General features: G+C 41.8%; 1 protein-coding gene across 1 annotated transcript in view; it reads left to right on the top strand.

Annotated features, from left to right (window-relative positions):
• LOC149067019 (uncharacterized) overlaps positions 1 to 20,210 on the top strand; it is a 130,722-nt gene extending 110,512 nt beyond the window's left edge. Inside the window, exon 2 of the mRNA XM_089252974.1 lies at positions 18,565 to 20,210. Within this exon, the coding sequence (XP_089109100.1) occupies positions 18,574 to 20,157 (1,584 nt within the window). The 5' untranslated portion in view covers positions 18,565 to 18,573 and the 3' untranslated portion in view covers positions 20,158 to 20,210. The remainder of the gene's footprint in view (positions 1 to 18,564) is intronic.
• The last annotated feature ends 2,286 nt before the right edge of the window (positions 20,211 to 22,496 follow it).

Raw genomic sequence — 22,496 nt, 5'->3', positions numbered from 1 at the left:
TGGTAAAAGCCCGAAATGTATACGTTTTCAAGCGTGGTAAAACCTAGGTTTTACCACTCTTCGGGCTTTTACCGTTACATATATATATTTTTCCCCCTTTCTTTGTATAAGTGAAAGTGAATAAATTGATTCAGTTTTAAAAAAAAATGTCTTAGAGGGTGGGTCGTAATGAGTTTATTAAAGATAAATTTTGAGTTCATAGCCTTCAAATAACATTGAAATTAACAGAAATTGATTACAATAACATATATAAATATATACTCTTCCGAAATTTCAAATTTAAAAAAAACAACATTTTTTTACATTAAAAAAAAAATTTTGATCGTGGGAGGGAGCACGAGCCCCCGATGCCCCCCCCCCCTTCCGTGTACGTCTCTGATCCCACCAATATGCGTTAGGATTCTGAGGGGCAGAGCTGATGACGGAATTTTGCTGACGGGGGGGGGGGGTCAAAAATGGCTAAAAAGTTGCTTACGTAATACTTGAATGGCCCCAATGCTTTAACAGCTAGATCTGGACTATAAAACAATTCATTTAATATTTCAAGCGAAAGCGCCAAAAAATGAAAACGGAGCAGCTAGGAAACCTTACAGAAAATTCACAAAACACAAAAAATGACTTTTGCTTTATACAGGAATGACATTACGAGCAGATAGCAAAAATGAACCTTCAAAATTATTGAAAGATTTAGTTATGGATAAGATAGAGATAACGAAACATATTTGTACTCAACAAAGTAGTTTAAAATAATAGATCACTTTGTAGATGTTTGTTGAAGCCATTATCTGAAAATCATCCAAGAGCTACACATAAAAAAATTGAAACTCGTCCCTGTTAAAAAATTTTACAAACAGCGAAGAAAAAAAATTACATTTCCTCAGTAATATCGTATTTCGCGGAAATAAACTTGCAAAATGAAATAACACAAACTATTTCGAGAATAATGCAAGATTCAAAAGAAAAGGTGTCAAATGTAAACGAAGAAAATGATATCGATGTTTTAATATTAAAAAATAAATAATCATAACGATCAAATTAAAATCAATAAGTAAATAAATATAAATAATTTAACTTCACAACGTTCAAGAGTCCAACAATATAAGCGAATTTCTCTCTCATCAATTGGATTTCTTTATTAAGGAATTTCCCTCATCATTGAGGGAATTTATGTCAAAATATATTGCTTATATCTTATGTAATTTATCCTGCAAAACTATTTCTTTTAGTATTTTAACGATAAATGAATCGGCATATCAGTTCAAAATAGTGCACTGAAAATGTAAAAATAATTTTGGCCAGGTTTTCGGGTAAAATACCCCACTGTGTGTCGTATAAATGGGAAAATGCCATAGAGGAGATATTCAAAAACGTATAAAAATGCTATCTAGTGTATTCCTATAGTTCCACCTATGAGGGAAGTTGCAATACAAAGGAAGAAAGGGGAAATCTAATCGAAAGATTACTCTATTCACCAAGATATCACAAAAGAAAGGATTCGTCCAAGTAAAGAATGGAGAAGGATTTGGTCGCTCAGGGCACGACGATATCCATCTTGGCCGCACAGGGCACGACACCCAACAAATAGCCAGCTGATACTGAACTGATATCCTGCAAAGAACTGTAGTGTCAAATTTCTGGAGCGAAGAGGAGGAGGAATCAATGAAACTATATGTAAAGTCAAAACTCGGACATTATTGTACTCAAGGCCGGAATTTTGCGGCCCGGTGCAGAAAAAAAAAAAATTGCGGCCCCCCTCTAGAAAAATGTATGTAATTAGTCCCCGATTTACAAACTTCCCAATTTGCGAACCGAAATATTTTGGTAGTCTTGGTTTTACAGCGTGCAACGAAAATTTTACAGGCAGTGTGATGGAGATCAAAATCAGAATGTGTGTTGAAAGGAAAGTAATGTTAACAAAGAAGTCTTTTTTTATTATTATTATATTCAGTGACGGATTAAAGTCGGTCAAGGCAACACCCTTATTGATAAGATCCTATCTATGCGGGTGTTGGTCGAGGTCCCGGGAGCAAAAGAAAATAATGGGCCTCTTAAATGAGAAAAAAGTATGAAGATTAGGTTTTTTATTTAATCGTAACTTATATGGTCCTTTAGAAGTCGGGACAACGGGCGCGTGTCCAGTACGCCCGCCGATAAAAGAATATAATCCACCTCTGATTATATTCCTTTTTATTGTATACTGGAAACAGGGCCGCAACTGGGGCGGGGGGAAGAGAGTAGGCGGTTCTGATGTCCCGGGTGCCAGACCTGAGAGACCACAAATTTCATCCTTTAGCCTCTTCTTCAATATTAGAGAGGATAGCCAAAATGCGTGCTTTCCTACAGCTGGCCAAACATCTGGTTGCGGCCCTCATTGGAAATAGTGGAAGGGCTCAAAAAATATTGGCGAGGAAGGGGGCTATAAAACCCAATGTTTCCATTAGTATTACAAATATTAGGGGGGAAGAGGTTTGATCCCAATACAGGTTTACGCATATGCACATCGGAATTCCTCCACTAATTGAAATGACCATCAGCGCCATAACATCAAATGTTATTGGGGTTGAACTGAAAGCTGCTTCTTTTTCCACCAAATGTAAGTTTCAGAGGAAAAAATTAAATTTTTCACAAATGTTTCCCATTTCAGAAGAAAAGGGTTCCTTTAAAAGAAAGGGTTTCTTTTCTTTCAGGAAAATTTTGCATAATTTTCCCATAAATTTTGCGGCCCGGTGCAACTGCACCTTTCGCACCTGCTTAAGTCCGGGCCTGATTGTACTTATTTTTATGCTGTATGCCTTCTATTTTTCTCCTTTTTTCTTTGTACACATTTTTCTTTTTTTCGGAATTTCTGATATTGTTCTTTGCGTGAATATATTTATATGTACAGTACATGAATGAAGATGGAGCAGTCAAATTTAAAATTTTACAATGCAAAAATAGTCTTGACTCTAGTGTCGGATGAAAAAAATTTTAAAGCACGACATTGATCGTATTATTTGCCGAATTTAGATTTCTGCCCCCCCCCCCTCCCCACATAATTTAGTTGTCTTTAACATATATTATTGTCGTAGGATCATGACAGTATAAAACGATTTTGTCGATCATATCTGAATGACAAAAAGGAAAACTAGAAAAAAATGAAGAAACCCTGCATATGGAAGGCTACTTGAAATAATTATTTCCCCTGGAAGGGAATTGTGTGTAATTTGTGTTCTAATCTTGTGTTTCTTGGGGCTATATTTCCGTAATCGGGTTTCGTGCCAACTTGGCGAAATCTCTGTAAGAAGTTTGGCGAGTTTCATATTACCCCTAATTCCTCAAGAATTATAGCTATGGTAACCCTAATAAGACGTGGAGCCATGATATTCCCTAAATTATTAATTTTTGATCATGCCACACACTGAAACTAACTTTAATTGTTATATATAATTACCTTTCATCAATTTTATGATAAATAATCTTTTATTGAAGCGATGAATTTAAACTAAAGGTAATATGAGCGTTTTAATCTAGCTATATATTCTTCCACCGGGGCGCCATGTTTGTTTTTTTGTTGACATCTGGAATTCGGACGCCCTTGACCACCTGTGCGGCTTTGACGAATCAAATACTTGAATTTCGCTGTATTTGATGGTATTTATAACCACGACAGCGATTGGCCAGACTGTGACGTCACTTGATTATTATGAATAACATTAATTTATTACATAATAATATTAATTATTATTTAATGAAATAAATATTGTAAAAAAACAGTATAAAGGTCATTATACTGATTATAAAGATTATTTTCTCCTTTCGTCTGATTTTATCCTTATTGGATTACAGATCTCTTGGTGCTGTTGGAACAAAGTCAATAGTTACCCAGGGCGACCGAGCGTAGCGAGGGAGCTGTGCCCCGCGACCCCCACGCCCGAAGGGCGGGTCGCCGCATTACTTGTAGGTAGATTTTCTTGCTACAGGGGTTTTCTACAGGTATCATGGTCATATTATCAAGAATGACCATGAATGACCATCTTGCTTGAACCAATCAAGCAAGAAAATCTACCAACAAGTAACGCGCTTCGCTTGCGCCGCGGATATATCCGCTTCCCGCTCGCCCCCGCTACGCTCGGTCGCCCTGGGTAACTATTGACGTTGTTCCAACAGCACCAAGAGATCTGTAATTCAGTAAGGATAAAACCCGACGAAAGGAATGTACCGACAGTCCAATCAAGTAATTAATAACTATAATAACTTATAATTACTGACTATAAAAATAACATAGGTTATATACATCAAAATAATAATTATTATAATAATATTACTTAGTTTTATTATATTAATTTGTATTTCTTATTATTGTAGTATAAATTATTAATTACAATTGTTAATAATAACATTTATAATAAATATAAATTATTATTAATTATCTGACATAATAAATCAATTTCAATTCATTAGTTCTCATTTAATTGTAAAATCGACCTTTTCTGCATATTCGTGCCGTCACAAGATGCTATGACGTCACATAGAGCTGTTCTAACACAGCTACCACATTGTAGTTGTCAATTAACAGAACTGGGCATCTTGTGAACGATGCCGAAGTATGCAGCATTCTACCGAAGCCATTGTATTATTGTATTTATGACTTGGGTATGTCTATAGCCTGTCGTCTGCGGTACTTGAACGCGAACTTGAATAACATACGCTCTCTTTCCTAGTGTATAAATTTCTGCTCTTGTGAAGTAGCCCCAAAGGGACACCTGAATAAGAAGGAGAGTTAGGCTGCCGGCACAGTACGGTTCGGCTGGCGCGGTTGATCTTATCAGCAACCGTGGAATTTTGCGTGAAACACACACTGCTGTTAGCAACCGGGGTTTTTTTTATTTTTTAATGTCACGTGACATCTCGGGATTGACTAAATTATTTTCGCCAAGCTGAAGTTGGCTCCAGTTAGCATGCGAATTCGTGCTCATAAGCTGCATTGCAGTAAAACCCCCTCTTAACGGATACTCCCTCTTTTATGGACAAATAATAATTTACAGTTGTATAATATATAAAAGTATGAATTTCAAACCTCTTTTTAACGGTCACCCATTTTACATGGATTTAATTTTTTTGTCCTGTCCGTGTTCACAAGAAGGAGGGGTTTTACTGTATATACTAATAAAAACATTCATGTAATGGAATTTAATTTTCTGTAACAATATTTGCCGTTTGAAATTAATTCAAGGCCATCTTAAAGCCACCCATATTCGCGTGACCCTGGGCTTCTTGTTCACATAGGGCCTACATGACCAGATGTAGTATAATGGTTTAGAGCAGGCATCTTCAACCTGTTGCTCGCGAGCACCACGGTGCTACCTGAAGCAACTGGAGTTCTCGAAGCTCTTGCCCAATAATTGCTTGCTAGAATTCGATCGACGTTTCAATCAAATTACCTCGTTCAAATTTCATTCGAGGATTAAAATCATCCTGTAACGAATCTATTTTCCCAGTATGGATATTTTTACTAACTCTCTGTGGCTTTACAGCACCTAATGCGTTTTGTTTGTTTATACGTTGTTAAAAGAAGTTGAGAAGAGAAAATCTATCTTCCAAGAGAAGAGAACGTGAGTTGGAATGTGGCTTCCGTTCTGTATGGTTGTCTGTTTTGAGTGTGCTTCAAAATAAAGGCTTCTTCTTTAAGTTCCGTAGTTTCGTGTATAAATTGGACACCCCCTCCAATATCAAGAGCTTGGGGATATTCCGCCACCTCACGGAAAAGAGACGCACCTTCAACGCGACGTCCCCTTATAAAAGTGGCGCCCAACGTCGTGGCTCGAACTCAAGGCAGTACGAAACGGACATTCGATCTCAACTGTGAGGTTCCTGATAGCTCCTAAAATCGAAATGGCGTACTTGGCCAAAGGTAAGAAACGTGATTTGATCCTACTCGCTCTAGAATTAGGAGAGGAAGTTCCGAATGATTCGCGTGTAGTAGATCTCAAGCATATAATAACAAAGTCCTCCGGTTATGAGGAAGAATTCGTGAAAGCCCTGCTGGCTACTATTATCGGAGAAAGAGAGGGAGAAGAAGAACGAGCTAGAATAGTTGAGGAAAGAGAAGAAGAACGAGCTAGAATAGTTGAGGAAAGAGAAGAAGAACGAGCTAGAATAGTTGAGGAAAGAGAAGAAGAACGAGCTAGAATAGTTGAGGAAAGAGAAAAAGAACAATCTAGGATCGCCGAAGAAAAGGAACGAGAACGTTCGTTTGAACTTGAAAAGATGCGGTTGCAGCTTGAGTTTCAACGACTCTCGCAACCGGCAGAAGAGCCATCCGTCGCTCTCATCGATCAGCCCAAGTTCGACGTGAAGAGGTTGATCCCGAATTTCAATCCTAGTGAAGATGATATGTCGCTATTCCTAAAGTTGTTTGAAAGACAGCTAAAATTCTTGAAAGTGGAGAAGGTGAACTGGGTTGCGTATCTGCTGGGAGTTTTGCCGAATGAAGTTGCTAAGCTCATTGCTCGAGAACCTGAAGATAAGGCCCATGATTACGACCACATCCGGGAGGTTCTCTTACGCCGTTTCAAGCTGAGTGCAGAAAGGTTCCGGCAGCTCTTCTCTACGCACAGAAAATCACCTGGAAGTACCTGGAAGGACTATCACTTTGAGATCCAAAGTTGTTTCGAAGGCTGGCTGTCCGAACTGAACATTAGCAACTTTGACGAGCTGAAAGATCTGATGATTTCGGATCAGATGAAGAAGAGGATTCCACCCGAAGTAAAAGAACATGTTTGGAGTGAGTGGACTACCCCTGATGAAATCGTGGAGAAGATTGATGCTTATGATAACCTTCGAAACAAAAAGAGCGAGATCCCATGTGAGAGGAAGAAGTTGCAGTCAAAGCAACATGAACCCCTTAGGTCCCCAGTGCGACAAAGAGACTTTCATTCTAATCAACGTGCGAATCCGGAATCGGAAGATGCAGGACGTCATCCTGTCTTAAGATGTTATGGTTGTGGGGAACCTGGTGTTACCAAGTCCCGATGCCGAACGTGTAATCCTCCAACGGATAGACCAGGACCCAGTGTCAACGCTTTGGAGTTATACAGTTTATCATCCCATCCTAATACGGAATCGAAAGATGACAGTAGCAGTCATATCCTAAGATGTTACGGGTGCGGAGAACCTGGTGTCGTCAAGTCCCGATGTCGAACGTGCAATCCTGCCACGAACACCCCAGAAGTTAGTGTCGACGAGTTGGACTTTTACAGTTTCTCAACTGAGAGACGTCAAAAAAATGCTATCGAAGTCATGATCTGTCATAAGCGTGGAGCCGTGTGTGCTGACACCGGTGCCACACATTCGGTGGCAGGGAAGAAGCTATATCATCTCCTACAAAAACATGGTTTGTCCTTTTCCCGCAAGACTATCGTTATGAGACTAGCCGATGGATATGCTCGTAGAGCCGAAGTCCTAACTACGACTGTGGACATTAACGTCCAAGGTAAAGTGATTCCCACCGAGATGATGGTGCTACCACAGGCCAGAGAAAACCGAACCCTTCTCGGTACCGACTTTCTCAGTGATGCTGGAATCGTCCTGGATGTTCAGCAAGGAAAGTGGTACTTCTCTGAAGCTCCTGAGAAGCGACATCCGTTCGTCGAAGGCCCATCTGAAAGCAGTGCCCTCCTGGAACTACCTGCCGAGTCACAATCGCGTCGACTTCGTGAAGATAAAGGTACCCACCTTACTTCTCAGCAACGAGAACTTGATTCATCCCCGGCGGAGTTCAAGCGATGCTTCAAGCCAGGGGGAGGCCCGATACCTTTCATCGAGCAGCGAGAACTTTATTCCTTCTCAGAAGAATCCCATAGATTTCCAAGTTAGGGGGAGGAAGACCTTTCTTCAAGCACCAGATCAACAAGAGTGGTAATGACAGGGTATACCGCTGTAAAGGTGGCCCTGGAGAAGGCTACGAAAAGTGTCGTGTTTCAAATTCTCGCTCGACCTTGCGAGGAAGGCATGCTTGCTATAACTGCGGTCGACGTGGACACGTTGCCCGAAGATGTTGGGATCCGATAGTGTGTTATCAGTGTAAAAATCGTGGTCACATTGCCCGTAACTGTCCAGGCAGCCACACTGATAAGCTATCCAGTCCAATTGGTAAAGGAGCCAAGCAGTGTGAGCTGTTCAACTTCGTTGTAGTGGAGAAGAGTTCACGGACTCTCCGCGAGTCCCAAAGTGGGAATGATGTTTTGGATAAGATCATTGAAAACGTTGAGCCTACTCAGGAATCTGAAGATTTCCTTAACGGGAGGAAACAAGAACTCGTCTTGAATCCCGTAAACCAGTACCGATTCCAAAGGGAGTTGATTCCATTACGAGATGCTGAAACCCCAACTGCGGTTTCCCGGACCCCAAGAGAGCGGCATTCTTCAAAAGTGCATCCGAACCCTAGTCGACGTCCCCAGAACCGGTGTGACTCGAAAACTGAACTTCGACCTGACACAAGAGTGTCACCAGTTGCCCGGAGCTTCCCGTTCTGTTCGTCAGGAACTACTCCCAAAGGAAAGATGGCTCTTACTGGCTCCTCGCCGAGACGTCGTCGGAGCCAGAGGGGGAGATTGTAACGAATCTATTTTCCCCAGTATGGATATTTTTACTAACTCTCTGTGGCCTTACAGCACCTAATGCGTTTTGTTTGTTTATACGTTGTTAAAAGAAGTTGAGAAGAGAAAATCTATCTTCCAAGAGAAGAGAACGTGAGTTGGAATGTGGCTTCCGTTCTGTATGGTTGTCTGTTTTGAGTGTGCTTCAAAATAAAGGCTTCTTCTTTAAGTTCCGTAGTTTCGTGTATAAATTGGACACCCCCTCCAATATCAAGAGCTTGGGGATATTCCGCCACCTCACGGAAAAGAGACGCACCTTCAACGCGACGTCCCCTTATAATCCTAATTTTTCATGCATACGTATGATCAAACTTGTAAGGGTGCTCTCCTTTCGATGATGGGTACAGCCAGTGCTCACAACTAGAAAAAGGTTGAGGACCTCTGGTTTAGAGTGTAAATAATTACATAATGGGTGATTACAGTTTAAATTCTCGTACTTCGAGTAGTTTTTCCTCAAAAACTGCTTAACCGAGTACATAGAAATTTTCAGGATATCTCAATGAGACCATGGGGAGATTTATGTCAAATAAATCTCCCCAAATGTCGGGGTTAGACAAATACAGTCTAACCCCGTTTTAACGAATACCGCCGTTACAGTGAAAATATCGTTCTAACGAAAACTTTTCTAACCTCCCACAACAGTTTACATAGGCACAACGGCAACAACCTGGAATTCCTTTACAAGGAAATTTCCTTGTAACGAAGTGATTTCTCCGGTCTCTTGGAAGTTTGCTATAATGGGATTAAGCTGCAGTTCAATTTTCGACTAACAAGTGAAACAGTGCAGTGCCCCCCCCCCCACCCGGGGTAGAAGGTCCTGGGGAAAGATGGGGGGGGGGGGCAGCACGAGAAGGAAATACGGTACAAAGGGCCATTAGCTCACAAAAAAATTGGCCACCACTGGAACATATGATATTTTCGTTTAATGTAATTTTTTTTTAATTTATTCAATCACACATGATACAGTATAACGCTATATAATAATACTAAGAACATCCATCAACGGAGGATTAGTAAATTCGTTGTGATGAACACGAAGAACCGTGGTAACGAAAAACGTCATAAAAACTTCGTTTATCATTTCTCCCGATCAGTTAATGATGCGATGACAGGAAGGGAACGTAATGTCCTTATACGAAATTATTTACATGCTTCACACTAAATCCGTTTCCAGACACAGATTCATGGCTTCGCCACGTGCTGGCTATTCGAATTGCTCTGCCCCCATTCACGTTATAATTTAAAGTTCTTGACCACGAATTACTCAAATTTTCCACCCCTCTGAACTTGCTACCCAGGCCCTCTTAACACCCTGTACTTACGACATCAGGGTCACAACTAGAGAGGAGCAGGTGGGACTGGTGCCAGGGTCGTCTTAAGAGTATTATGGGCCCGCCCCGGGCAAAGTGGTTTTTAGGAGGCCTTACATAGTAAATCCTTGAAAATTTCAATCGTATCTCATTTTTGGGAGGCCCCTCTTCTCTTGAGGCACCCGGGCCGTGCTCGGGTGGGCCTATGCGTTAAGACGGCGCTGACTGATGCCCCCGAACTCCGAGCCAGACAGGAGCGCAAATGTTAACCCTTCATCTCTATTAAAAGGGGGCGCCAAAATGCGTGCTTGCCCCGGCTGACCACGCATGTCGTTGTGGCCCTGTTCATCAGTATGTATGTTGCAAGGTTTAAGGTACATACAGGGCCGCAGCTGGATACTTTTTTAACTGGAGCTAGCAAGCTTTTGGCGTCCCCGTATAAGGGAAGGTTAGAAGGAGTGGTGTTAAAGGGGCAATTCGGCGCCCCCCTAGTTCAGCACTCGATACAGTGGACCCGCTCTCCCTAGTTTCAAATTTACTGGTTCTTTTTTTATTTTCCTCGAGGGCCGCGGAGCCCTTGGGAGTTCACACGGAGCACCGGTTGAGAACCGCTGGCCTAGATGGTTTTTTTTCATTGCAAAAACAACAGATAGACAGCCACATTCATATACGATACAAAAATAAATACCATAAAGACAGAATAATGAAAGCAAAACACACAATGCAGCTCTTAGGGACATATTTCCTCCCCGGTTCATACTTAGGCTTTTAATAAATGTTTCAAAAGTTTGATATGGAGAATTTGCAAATATAAAAATATATTCCTTCAGATGTCTGATTATTTTTACTTCTAATTTTTTATGAATTTATTATAAATGGTTGGGCCCCGTGGTAATTTGTACTCTTTTGGATGAGGTAACTAATTGGTTTTTTGCTAAAACGTTATAATTGGGATCCAATGCATTTCATTCAAGTGTTCTAAAATATACATCTCGGTTTTACCGTAATCACGTTAGTTTATGAATGTCATTATAACCGAGTTTCAACGTATGCTCATGTAGGAAAGCAAAAAAATTTCACTAGTTAGAAAAATTTAATTTTTTCTTCATTGGTTTTTTTTATTGTTATCTTCATTGGTTTATTTTATTGTTATTAATTCTTTGTTTGGTGCAAAAGCACCAAACAAAGAATTAGTTTCCGTCGCATGGAACTTCACCATACAGTTCCTCGAATTTGTCTTCTCCTCTCATTTTTTTATGGCAGCCTGAGAAGGAGAGCAATTCCTTTGTCCAGTGCATCCGAAATCCCATCACCCTCCTTGTCAAACCACTTAATAGACAATGGAAGAGAGCAACCGCAGGTCCAGCCGAACCGTCATCAGGGAGCTCAAGCCTTTGCAATACATGATGGCAGTTTTCCGGTTACCCCAACCGTCCCAAAAAATGTGGATTTTCTCGGTTGAAAAAACCGCGGTTGCAGTTGTATCTGTGCGTTGACAGAATAAAACTATAGATGATGCCTTCCCCCCCCCCCCAACCTCAACCGCGTGCAACCGCGCCGTAGTCAGGTCCCAGCCTTACAGCTTGTCACTCAAGGCACAAAGGGTTTTGGGGGGAAGGAAGAGGCTTTCACGAGCGTCTAGAAACGCTCTCGCCCAGAAATGACATGGAAAATTTGAACGTCTTGAGACTCTTCTGCCGAAAAGACGGTTTTTTATTAGACGGTTTTTTATCTGACAGTAATTTATTAATAAAGAAAAAATACAATAAGAACGTACACCAAAGACGACGATCCTACCGGACGATTGCCGGACGAGTGCTCTGACCACTAAGCTACAGAGGAGATAGAGATTTCCCTTCGCTAGAGCGTATATATGTCGAACGGAACCGTGCAATGGACGGTGAAACCGATCAGCTAATAGCTCATGGACGACGAGCCACCGGTTTCGTTCGGCATATATACGCTCTAGCGAAGGGAAATCTCTATCTCCTCTGTAGCTTAGTGGTCAGAGCACTCGTCCGGCAATCGAGGGACTCGGGTTCGACTCCCGGTAGAGGCAGAGATGAGTTTTTTCCTTCCTTAAAAAATGAACATCTCAAATACTAAATATCTTCACAACATCCAGTCTTCTGTATATCTTGTATTATACCTTATTGTCACGGCAAGGTTTTAACTGGGAGACGCGCATACAGAGCACTACAGTGATAATACTTTTTCCCCGCAACCGGTTTCATTCTATATATGTAAATAACAATGGGATTACAATGGGAAACGTCAGAACCAGCGGATGTAACTAAAATAAAATATTTAAACTACCAAATATATCAAATCGATGAAAATGGAGTAGCCTATTTCTATAACATACAAATGCTGCATACACTCCTTGTGAATGGCGCATACCACTGTTCTGACAGGGCTATATAAGATCTGTATAGTCTAGATTTGAGAATAGGAAAGAAAATTTATAAATATATGTAGAGTACTCCCCTCGCATGATGGTGGGTTAAAACCTGCCTTTCTGCTCACCAACAGTGTGCCTCAGCCGCACAACAAAATGACACATGCATTCGTTCAAAGTCTTCCTCCATCATTCCGAAAAGCATCCTTAAAAAGACACCGACCAGCAAAAATATTTGGTAAAACCGTCTATGTTCATTGAAGCACGTGACTTTTAAAATTTAATTGTTTTCCTCTCTTTTTTCCTCGTCCTTCGGACTACGGGGGGGTGGTGTACTGTAGTGCTCCCCGCATGATGACACTGTGGTGTCTCGCCAGGATATAATTATTATTTCATTTCTCCCGGTGGCAACGACACAGGAATCGTGAGGCAAAGCCGTCTGGGTCTAGGTCAGGGGGTGCTGTAAAACCGGTTTTCTAGCTACTCTTTTCGAAAAATCAAGTGACGTCACCCGATTCCTCACGCGACCGTCTCCCGTTGGAACATTGAATAAAATTACTGTTTTTTGATAATTTTTTTTGCATAGTTCTAATTCACAAAACGCTATCGTTTTTTCAGAGTAGATGCCACAAATACCGCTAATTATCAAAATATATTTTTTTTTATTTTTTTGAAAGTTTTTTTTATTTTTGACAGATTTTTTTTTCGACCCATGTATGCAATGTTAAATCAATGGGAAGTATGCACGTTTGTAAAATCGAAAAGGGAAACGGAAAGGGAATTATCAGAATGGGGGAAAATATTTTCCCCATAAATGATGGCCTTTTGATGTTCAACGTTCAGTGGGAATATATTAATTGAAATAAATTTTCATCTTTTTTTTATAACTCGGCCTTACATTCAGAGCCGCAACTAGGGGAGAGCAGGCGGATTTGGTCTGGGGAGGGGGCAAATTTCACCCTTTCACCTCTCCTTCAATCAACATTACAAGCAGGGCCGCAACTAGATGCTTGGTCTCCCAGGGCAAGTGCGCATTTTAGCGCCCCCTTGTAATATTGAAGGACAGGTTTGGGAAGAAAATTTGCTCCCCCTCTGGTCCAGCGCCCTGGGCCATGGCCCCCACATCCTGGAGTGGGGCCCCTAGGATGGAATCTTTTGCAGGCCCCCCGACCAGACTTTCACAGCCCCTTTTATGATGGATTTATAGCGTGAAAAACAAAAAATAATGAAAATCGTCCCGGGGCCCCAGGGCTGGAGCCTTGCCAGCCCACCCCTTGTGGGGGGCATGCCTTGGGCACGACACCCACCTGCCCTCCCCCCCCAGTTGAGACCCTGATTACAAGGGAGCGCCAGAATATGTACTTGCTTGGCTGACCAAGTATCGGTTGCGGCTCTGATTTCCGCATAGGGAAGTGAAGCATTTGCCGTGGGACAGGACCGCAAATAGATGCTTGGTCAGTCGGAGCAAGCAAGTATTTTGGCGTCCCCTTGTAATGTCGAAAGAAAGGTCAGAGGATAAAATTTAGCCCAGGATCCGGAGCACCAGACCCACCCGTTCCCCTCCCGTTTACGGCCCTGCCTACTAGCTCCAACATTTAAACAACATGCGTTCACTGATTAACAAAACGTCTTTGATCCAGGTCACGGATAACCCCCCATGTCTGATTTGGGCCCCGACATAGATGTTCAAACTCTTAGGTTTGCGGGCCATATGACAATGAAAACAGGGATAAAATTAATTTCAAAATGTTTAATTGATGCTCGAATAATTTCTGCATAGTTACTACTGCATCACAATCATTAGTGCATTATATAATATAATTCGATTTTGCATACGTGTTACCCAAGCGTGTACTTTTTAGCTGCTGGCCACAAACTCTCTCTGATACAATTATCGTGTTGTAAGCACTAGGTACTTTCTTAACAACACTTTTTCGCGAGCCGTATGGAATCTCTTGTCATCCCACCACTATGGGTGGAGGACTGGTAGTCCCATATATACGGGACTCTAGCCCTTATGCGGGTGGGGCAGTGGTTGTTGCATTGTATATTTATTAATTATGGGGAGGGTGCTCAGCCCCTTTGTAAAATTTATTAGGGAGGGGGTCGAACTGCCTCAACCCCAGGTTCCAGTGCCTATGGCCCGGGGGCAGGACCGGATTTAGTCATTCAGCGGCCCGGTGCAAGAACAGTTTTGCTGTCCTGGTGATAGGGGTTGGGCCCAGAGGTTAACTAATCTTTGCTCTATAAATCCACCGAAATTTCTTTTAGGGGCGTAGGAGGGTCTTCGAATTTGGATCCGTAAAAAATATTTCCGAGGAGGAGGCCCCAGTAAGTAGGGCCGTTCTAGCGCATGGGCAGTGCAGGTGGTTACAAAGCTTCACGTTCACGAGAAATATGTAGAACAATATAATGTCTAACAGGGCTGCAACTGGGGAAGGGGTGCAGGCGGTACTGGTGCCCCGGGCGCTGTGCTAGAGGGGGCGCAAATTTCACTCTTTAATCTCTCCTTCAACATTATGAGGGTGCGCCAAAATGCATGCTTGCCCTGGCTGACCAAGCATCTAGTTGCGACCCTGATGTCTAATACTGTGAAATAAGATTTTGAATCGGGATAACTGGCGCTTCAAGTCTGATAGGGTGAGTCCCTTGCACCGAGGGCTCATCACAGTGGCATGGCCAATTTATGGGAAAGGCAGACCGGGCTGTAGGGGCTTTAGTTATCGGTCTTATGTTTATAAATATATAAAAATATAAAATTTCTTGAATTTCAACCAAGAAAGCCAGATAAAAATCTTAGTCTGGGGGTCCTTTCAAAAATTAAGGCCCCCATCCAAGGATGTGGGGTGCTGCAGATTCACTACCATATGTGTGTGTATTTTAATAAATCGACGTATTTTTCATCAATGGATTCAATAAAATTTCAAGTTTTGCAGCTGCCTAATTTCGGCCATGGGGAACCGGAAGTTGTGCACGCTAGGTTTAACCAAACGTATTATAAAGCAGGGTTCTTCAAAAAATGCACCAGAAGCGATATATGTGCATACATATATTGAGTATAAGTTCTTTGTCCCCCCCCCCCCCAGAAAATATTGAAATGACGGGCCTCCCACCCCCATCAGAAAAAAAATGAAACCCAGCCCTTGAGAAAATATTGCGTACGCCTATGTGTAGTAATAAGACAATTTTCAATAAAAGTATCAGCAGAATATCAGAATATTTGCGGTACAAATAGCAATGACATCTCAAGATGATGTGGCTCACCATTCGGGAATCACAGCCCTCACTGTCTTCAATATAATCCCTAACATATCTCGCGGCACTGCCGTACTCAGCGAGAAGAGCAGAGTCGTCCTAAGAGCAATCTTGGGGTCCCCGGAAAAATTGATTTTTTAAGACCTCCCTACCTAGCTAGAAATGGTTACACAGTGCCGCAACTAGATGATTGGTCAGTCGGGACAAGCACGCATTTTAGTGCCTCCTTTTAATATTGAAGGAGAGGTTAAAGGCATGGGAGGAGATGCGTGGGGAGCAATGCCCCCCCCCCCCCAGCGTCAAAGGTGGAGTTGACTGATCTAATGTATATATGAATTGGCATCATCATCATCGTGCCCCCCCCCAGCAATAATGAACTTGCCCCCCCCAGACTTCCAAGTCAATCTCCCCCTATGGTTAAAGGTTGAAATTTGCACCCCTTCTGGTTCAGCGTCCAGGGCACCAGACATGACTGCTTCCCCCTCCTTGTGGCCCCGTGATTGCTTACCAATTTGCATGCTGAATCTCGAACGATATCTCATTATCATGTGGGCCACCTCTGCGTGAGACCCCCAGGCCGTGTCCGGGTGGGCCCATACGTTAAGACTACACTAGGAAAGAGCGCGATTACCTTTTTTAATGCAGTTAAAAAACGAACGAAAACCCCTTCCTCTTGTTATTGACCCATACCCACGGTTCCGTGGAATCCTGTTTGGGAATCAATTTCACTACATTATAACTGTTTAAACAAGTTCAGGTGTGGGCGAGTTCAAAATAATGATAATAATAATAAATAATAATAAATAACTAGTAATAAATAATAATTAATAATTAACAATTAATAATAACTGTTATTACCAAGAAATTTTTTTTAATTCAACCAAAATTATTAAACACTTGCAAATGTATCTAATATTTTTACAAATACAAATACAACGCCACAACAGGCAAATTGCCCAACGAGGTGGCTGACTTAAGAACATCATGGATCCCCGAGCCATGTTTTGGAGGCCCTACCTACTACTGCTACACCACACATGTACCTCCCCCCCTACCCCGTGGAACCCCCAACGAATCGGTGCATGCGGGAATGTGCGTGTACGTGTAGTGAAACCTGACGTGAAATTTTTTTTTTGTTTTTCTGTAATGCTTGTTATGTGTAGTGCTGCCATCTGCCACCAGTTTTTCTAACTATGAGTGAAGTGTTATGATTGAATGATTTATCGTTGTAGGACTGTTGCTCTCTGTGGCGAGACTTTTTAACGGGGAGATCGGCTCGCATTTGCGCCTTGAAGTTGGGAACCACAGAAAACCAACTTCAGCCGACCACCACTGTGGGGTTCGAACCCGGATCCTCGCATCGCGAGTCCGTCACTATAACCACTCGACCACCACAGCGGAGAATTTCTTTCCCTGTATGTTTTTTTCTCCGTAAAGACGCGTTCCTGATAATTTCCCTCTCATGGTTTCTAGAATTTCCCTCTCGTGGAAGTGAGAAGCTGCTTCCATTGACTTAACATTGCATACATGAGTTGGGAAAAAAATTCATTAAAAATCAAATAAATTTTTTAAAAATTAAACAAAAATATCTTGACAATAAGCGGTTTCTGTGGCATCCGCTCAAAAAAAAATAATGAAATTCTTAGCGTAAAGACTATGCGAAAAAATTCATTAAAAACCGACAATTTTACATTATGCTCCCGTTTGAGTGGGTCATGTGAGGAATCGGGTGACGTCAAAACCAGTTTCATTCCGAAGCGCGCGCTTGCTAATACTTAACCGCTGTGGTGGTCGAGTGGTTATAGTGCCGGACTCGTGATGCGAGGATCCGGGTTCGAACCCCACAGTGGTGGTCGGCTGAAGTTGGTTTTCTGTGGTTCCCAACTTCAAGGCGCAAATGCGAGCCGATCTCCCCGTTAAAAAGTCTCGCCACAGAGAGCAACAGTCCTACAACGGTAAATCATTCAATCATAACACTTCACTCATAGTTAGAAAAACCGGGGGCAGATGACCGCACTACACATAACAAACATTACACAGAAACAAACTTTACGTCAGGTTGCACTACACGTACACGCACATTCCCGCATGTACCGATTCGTTAGGGGTTCGTTGGGGGGTTTCGCGGGGGGGGGGGTGTGCATGTGTGGTGTAGCAGTGGTAGGTAGGGCCTCCAAAAAATGGCTCGTCGGGGATCCCTGATGTTCTTAAGCAGCCACCTCGTTGGGCAATTTGCCTGTTGTGGCGTTGTATTTGTATATTTGTATTTAACCTTATATATTCTAGAAACCTTGGGTCTAGGTATTTGATATTTATGTTATGCCTGGGCCCTGGGCCACTCACTGATGAACACGTGTGTATCTGTCGTCTCCGCGCACGTTCTATATTTTTCTCTTGCAGTATTTGTTTCTGTGATGTAAATATATTATGTGTTGTAAATAAATAATTGTGTATATAAACGAAACAATCTAAAGAAACCACCAAAGATATAAGTAAAAAAAATATTTGAAAATGAAATTCTGAAAAAATTCAACGAATAGTTATTCTAACTGGTTAGAATTAGTATTCTAACCCATTCTTGCTGAATCAGAAGCAAATGGCGACCTGGGGAATCGTGTCCACTTGAGAAAGGGTCTAATTCGTTTCCATGATCGATTCATCCGATTTCACATGCGACAACACTCAATAATTCATTTTTTTTCAGTTCCTTTGAAACTGTATAAACACGTCTGATACTCATAAAATTGAATTACTGACCAAATTTCATATTCATAACTTTGGCGGTTTCGGCTCGGCGGGGATGAATCAGCGAGGAATAAGTCAGGACATGTCATTATATACATATAGATTATAGATTATTGCGAATTTGTTAGATACGATATAATTTGATTATTGCGAATTGTTAATCAATGTTTGTAGATCACTGTTACACAAAAATTATTTTTCTTATATTTCCTGCCTGTAGGTCACAAAGATGAATTTTCTTCTGCCATGGACCATCATCAACGCCATATACACAGCCGCCATAACTCCACCTAAGATCTTCTATGGTGGTTGGAAACCGATACTTCCCGGGGATCCGTTTTATTTTGGCCCCCGCTTCCGCTCGCAGCATGTGGGAAGTAACTCGATTCAAGATCAGCATACACCGTCATATAGGCTGAACACGTTTCCAACCGGATACGCAATTGTGTCTCGCACTCCACACATTCACCAGCAAAAAAGACAATTTTATAATACTTTCGATTCACAACACAAACCACCACATCAGTTAGAATACAAGCCGCTTTACGTGGAGGTACCCCGTAAACCCATGCAGATGTTCAAGAGTCCTCTGGTTAAACCGCCGCGGATCGCACACCACCTAGCATTTACGACAGGTCTCGGTATTTCAGGTGTTAATGATCACACGGTCACTCGTGCCTACAAACAGACGTGGATTTTACCATTAGATAGAGTGAAACCATCTCGATATTTGCCACTGGCAAATAACGAGCATTCCCAATCACCCCAGAGACAAATAAAAAATGTCGACAAGCATTATTCCAAAATACTCGATTTTAAAAAGCATCAAAGGGGCACCACACCTTTAGAGAGCAGTGTAAAGACCTCGTCATCAGTGCCTTTGCATGGAAATGTGGTGTTCAACACAAAAAACATTGTCGCGAACGCTGTCAACGTGCATTCAACCTCACACCGAAAATATCCAGCCTCGAAGCACGTAAAGTTTCCCGAACAGATTGTGAAAAGCAACAAAGCTACTGAACCTTTTTTTTATGCTTTGGATCAACCTGAGACAAAAAGCATCGGAAAAGGGTATGACGAACAAAAAAATTTTTTACTTCAATATACCACCTCTGATCTGTTACAAAATCCAGTTTCATTGGATGGTCCGACCATCTTATCGAATGCCAACCCTCCTATCCGAGAAATGATTGTCAACAGAGATAGTCATAATCATGACTTGCATCACGGTGCCCATCATCACGATAATGTGCAATACGTGTCTACCCCGGAGTATTTAGCTTATATCCAGGAAGACGGAACTGTATACCAACAGCGAAACAATATTCCCGTAGAAATGCACCCAATCACCTCCTCGGTGGAGAACTGTGCTGAAAAATATGCCTTAATTCAACTGCCAACGGACCCTAGCCTGAGAACTACATCCCCAGAAATGTCTTCTGGCAGTGACTCTGTACAGCTGGAACCCCCGGAATATTTGGCGTATAGTGAGCCGAATTCGTATCAAGAATTCAGTAATGTCTCAAACGTTTCTCCAAGCTCTTCCACTGATGTAAAGTTTGGAGTTCCAATGTATGACAACATGGACGGAAAGTTCGTGTACCATAAATCCATATCAGGCAGTGGTAACGATGACAAAGGAGTTGCTAAAACACAGCAGGTATTCCACGCATACTACGCTCCAGCTGATCACGTGCCACCGGAAGGGTATATCAGAATGTCCATCAAAGACTTCGATAAGTTGTTTCGAAATGCCGAAATACGATACGTAGACAAAGAACCAAGAACATCGGTGAAGGAGCGGATGCGATGACAAGTGTGTCAAAATGTTCCAACTAGTTAAGTGAATAAAATACTTACACTTTTCGGCTGAATTTTTTTTCCCTACAGGGTACTTCTGATATTTCTTCCTTGCCAAAATGCTGTTTCGGCTTTTCCTAATGCCTCGGACAGTTTATTTCTATTTTTACCACTTATTGTTAATGTCCACTGCGATTTTCCAGCTTCTGGGAAACAATGGTGACAACTGTGTATCTCAATGAATGTGATTAGTCAAAAACTCAGCTTTCTGACTAATCACAAAGTTCATATAATCACTAAATGAAAATATAACTCATTTCAATACTCCACACTGTACCTTGGTGTTTTAGAACTTGTTCAGAAGTGTCTGTGATTATCTAAGTAAATTTCCAAATATGCTGAAATCGTCAAGTGATGTGGCAGATACAAGCTGCAAACGGAGAAATTTGAACGTAAGAAAGCTGAACTTATGAAAAAGCTAGAACGCGGAACCGAAGTACGAATATCGAATGTAGAATTTGGAATCTGAAACCTACCGTTTTTTTACGATCTTCAGAAACAGAAAATACAAATTTTTTCGGATATTCAAGCAATGACTACAAAAAAAATGTTTAAAGAATACCTTTCATTTAATGAAATAGAAATTATTTCTCTAATCAAATTATCTGTAACTTCACGCATATACAGGGTGGGCAAAACATCCGTAGAAACTTTAAAAATTCATAAAAACCGGAAAAATGACCGAAATAAAAAACGGTTTGCAGGGTTAGCATCGCTGGGTCACAGGAATTTTTTTAAGACAGGGAAAAAACTAAAAAAACAGCCGATAGATGGCACTGATACGAGCGACTTCGGTGGAAATATGCAAATGAGATGGTTATAAGAACTGGCGCTCCTAATCCACAATCACTTCACCGTTGTAAACCGTGTGTCCCAGAGCTAATCTCAGCATCTGGGGTTTGATACTCGAGATACCAATTAATACCACTCAATTTTTCAACCCTTGTCCTCAGGTCGGAGTAAAAGATTATTTATTTACAGCTTTGACAAATAATGTATATATGAGGTTGTTTTTAAATTACATATGTACTGATTTATAAAATCAGTACATATGTTTTATGCCTTGAGCGAGAGAGGAATGGAGAAAGCAATAGGTCAAGACTTACCCCAGGCTTTCGTCATCTTCCGCTCCTTCCACTGTTCCCCAAAACCCGGACAACCACTTCTCATCAAGACCCAGTTCGTTCTGTCCCTTTCAACCACCTTCTCTCGTCCAATTTCCTCCTGTTTCCCTCTCATTGGTTCCGTCTCCTAAACGTCACCCCCCTCCCCTTTGGGTCCCAGACTAGAATCCCTTGCTGGAATCTCGCTGCTGCCCCGATGTCTACATACCAATGATAAATCCATCTGCCACTCCTTCTCAAGGTACCACTGCCCAAAGGGCAGGGTCAATTCTGAGAATCTGCAAAAGGCGTTGGAGGTAACACCTGTGCATATAGGTGCCTCACCTATTTCTATACACGATATCTGAATAAAAGTCCAACCCCAGACTGTCTGGTGTCGTAAATAAAATTATATTCTAAAAGGCTTCATTAAAATTTAACTACAAATTAATGTAACAAGTTAGCGAGTAGCTTGTTACACGTGTATGTGAACAAGGATGCTGAGTGCGAAGGATAAAGCTTTGTTGGTGAAGTTGTTTTACGTGAACCAGGAATCAGCGACCATTGCCTTGCGTAAATTCCGAGTTCAGAAGAATAGGAGGACTGGAAAAGGGCTCCATCGATCAACCGATCGATGGAGATTCTCCTGGATGTCCCGTTGAAGTCGATGTCGAAGAATTTATCTCGTCGATCTTTGACCAGAAATGGGCCTTGATACGTTGGTTGCAAGGCAGAGTGTGGTGCATCGTTACGCAGGAAGACATGAGATGCGGATTGTAGACATGTAGGAACATATGTTGGCGTAGATCCGTGAGTTGTTGTAGGTATGGGTTTCATTGAACGCATTAGTTTTTGAAGTTGATGGACGAAATCGGATTGTTTGATGTCTGGTATTGCGGAGAAGTACTCGCCAGGCAGTTGCAATGGTGATCCGTAGAGGATTTCGGTGGAGGAGCATCCTAAATCTTCTTTCACTGCGGATCTCAGGCCTAGTAGTGCTAATGGAAGAGCGTCAACCCAAGCTGCATGGGATTGGATTCGGCATCTTAGGGCAGCTTTCAGAGATCGGTGTTGTCTCTCGATGAGTCCATTCGCCTGAGGATGATATGCGTTCGTCTTGTGATGTTGGAATCCGAGGTATCTGCTTAAGGTTTGGAAGAGATGACTCTCAAACTGTCTTCCTTGGTCT

Source organism: Pholcus phalangioides, unplaced genomic scaffold, assembly GCF_987345545.1.
Source record: "Pholcus phalangioides strain wild (caught in Gottingen) unplaced genomic scaffold, Ppha-v1.0 ptg000031l_1, whole genome shotgun sequence".
NCBI classification, from domain to species: domain Eukaryota; kingdom Metazoa; phylum Arthropoda; class Arachnida; order Araneae; family Pholcidae; genus Pholcus; species Pholcus phalangioides.
Note: the sequence above shows the minus strand (reverse complement) of the source record. Positions and strands in the feature narration are given on the sequence as shown.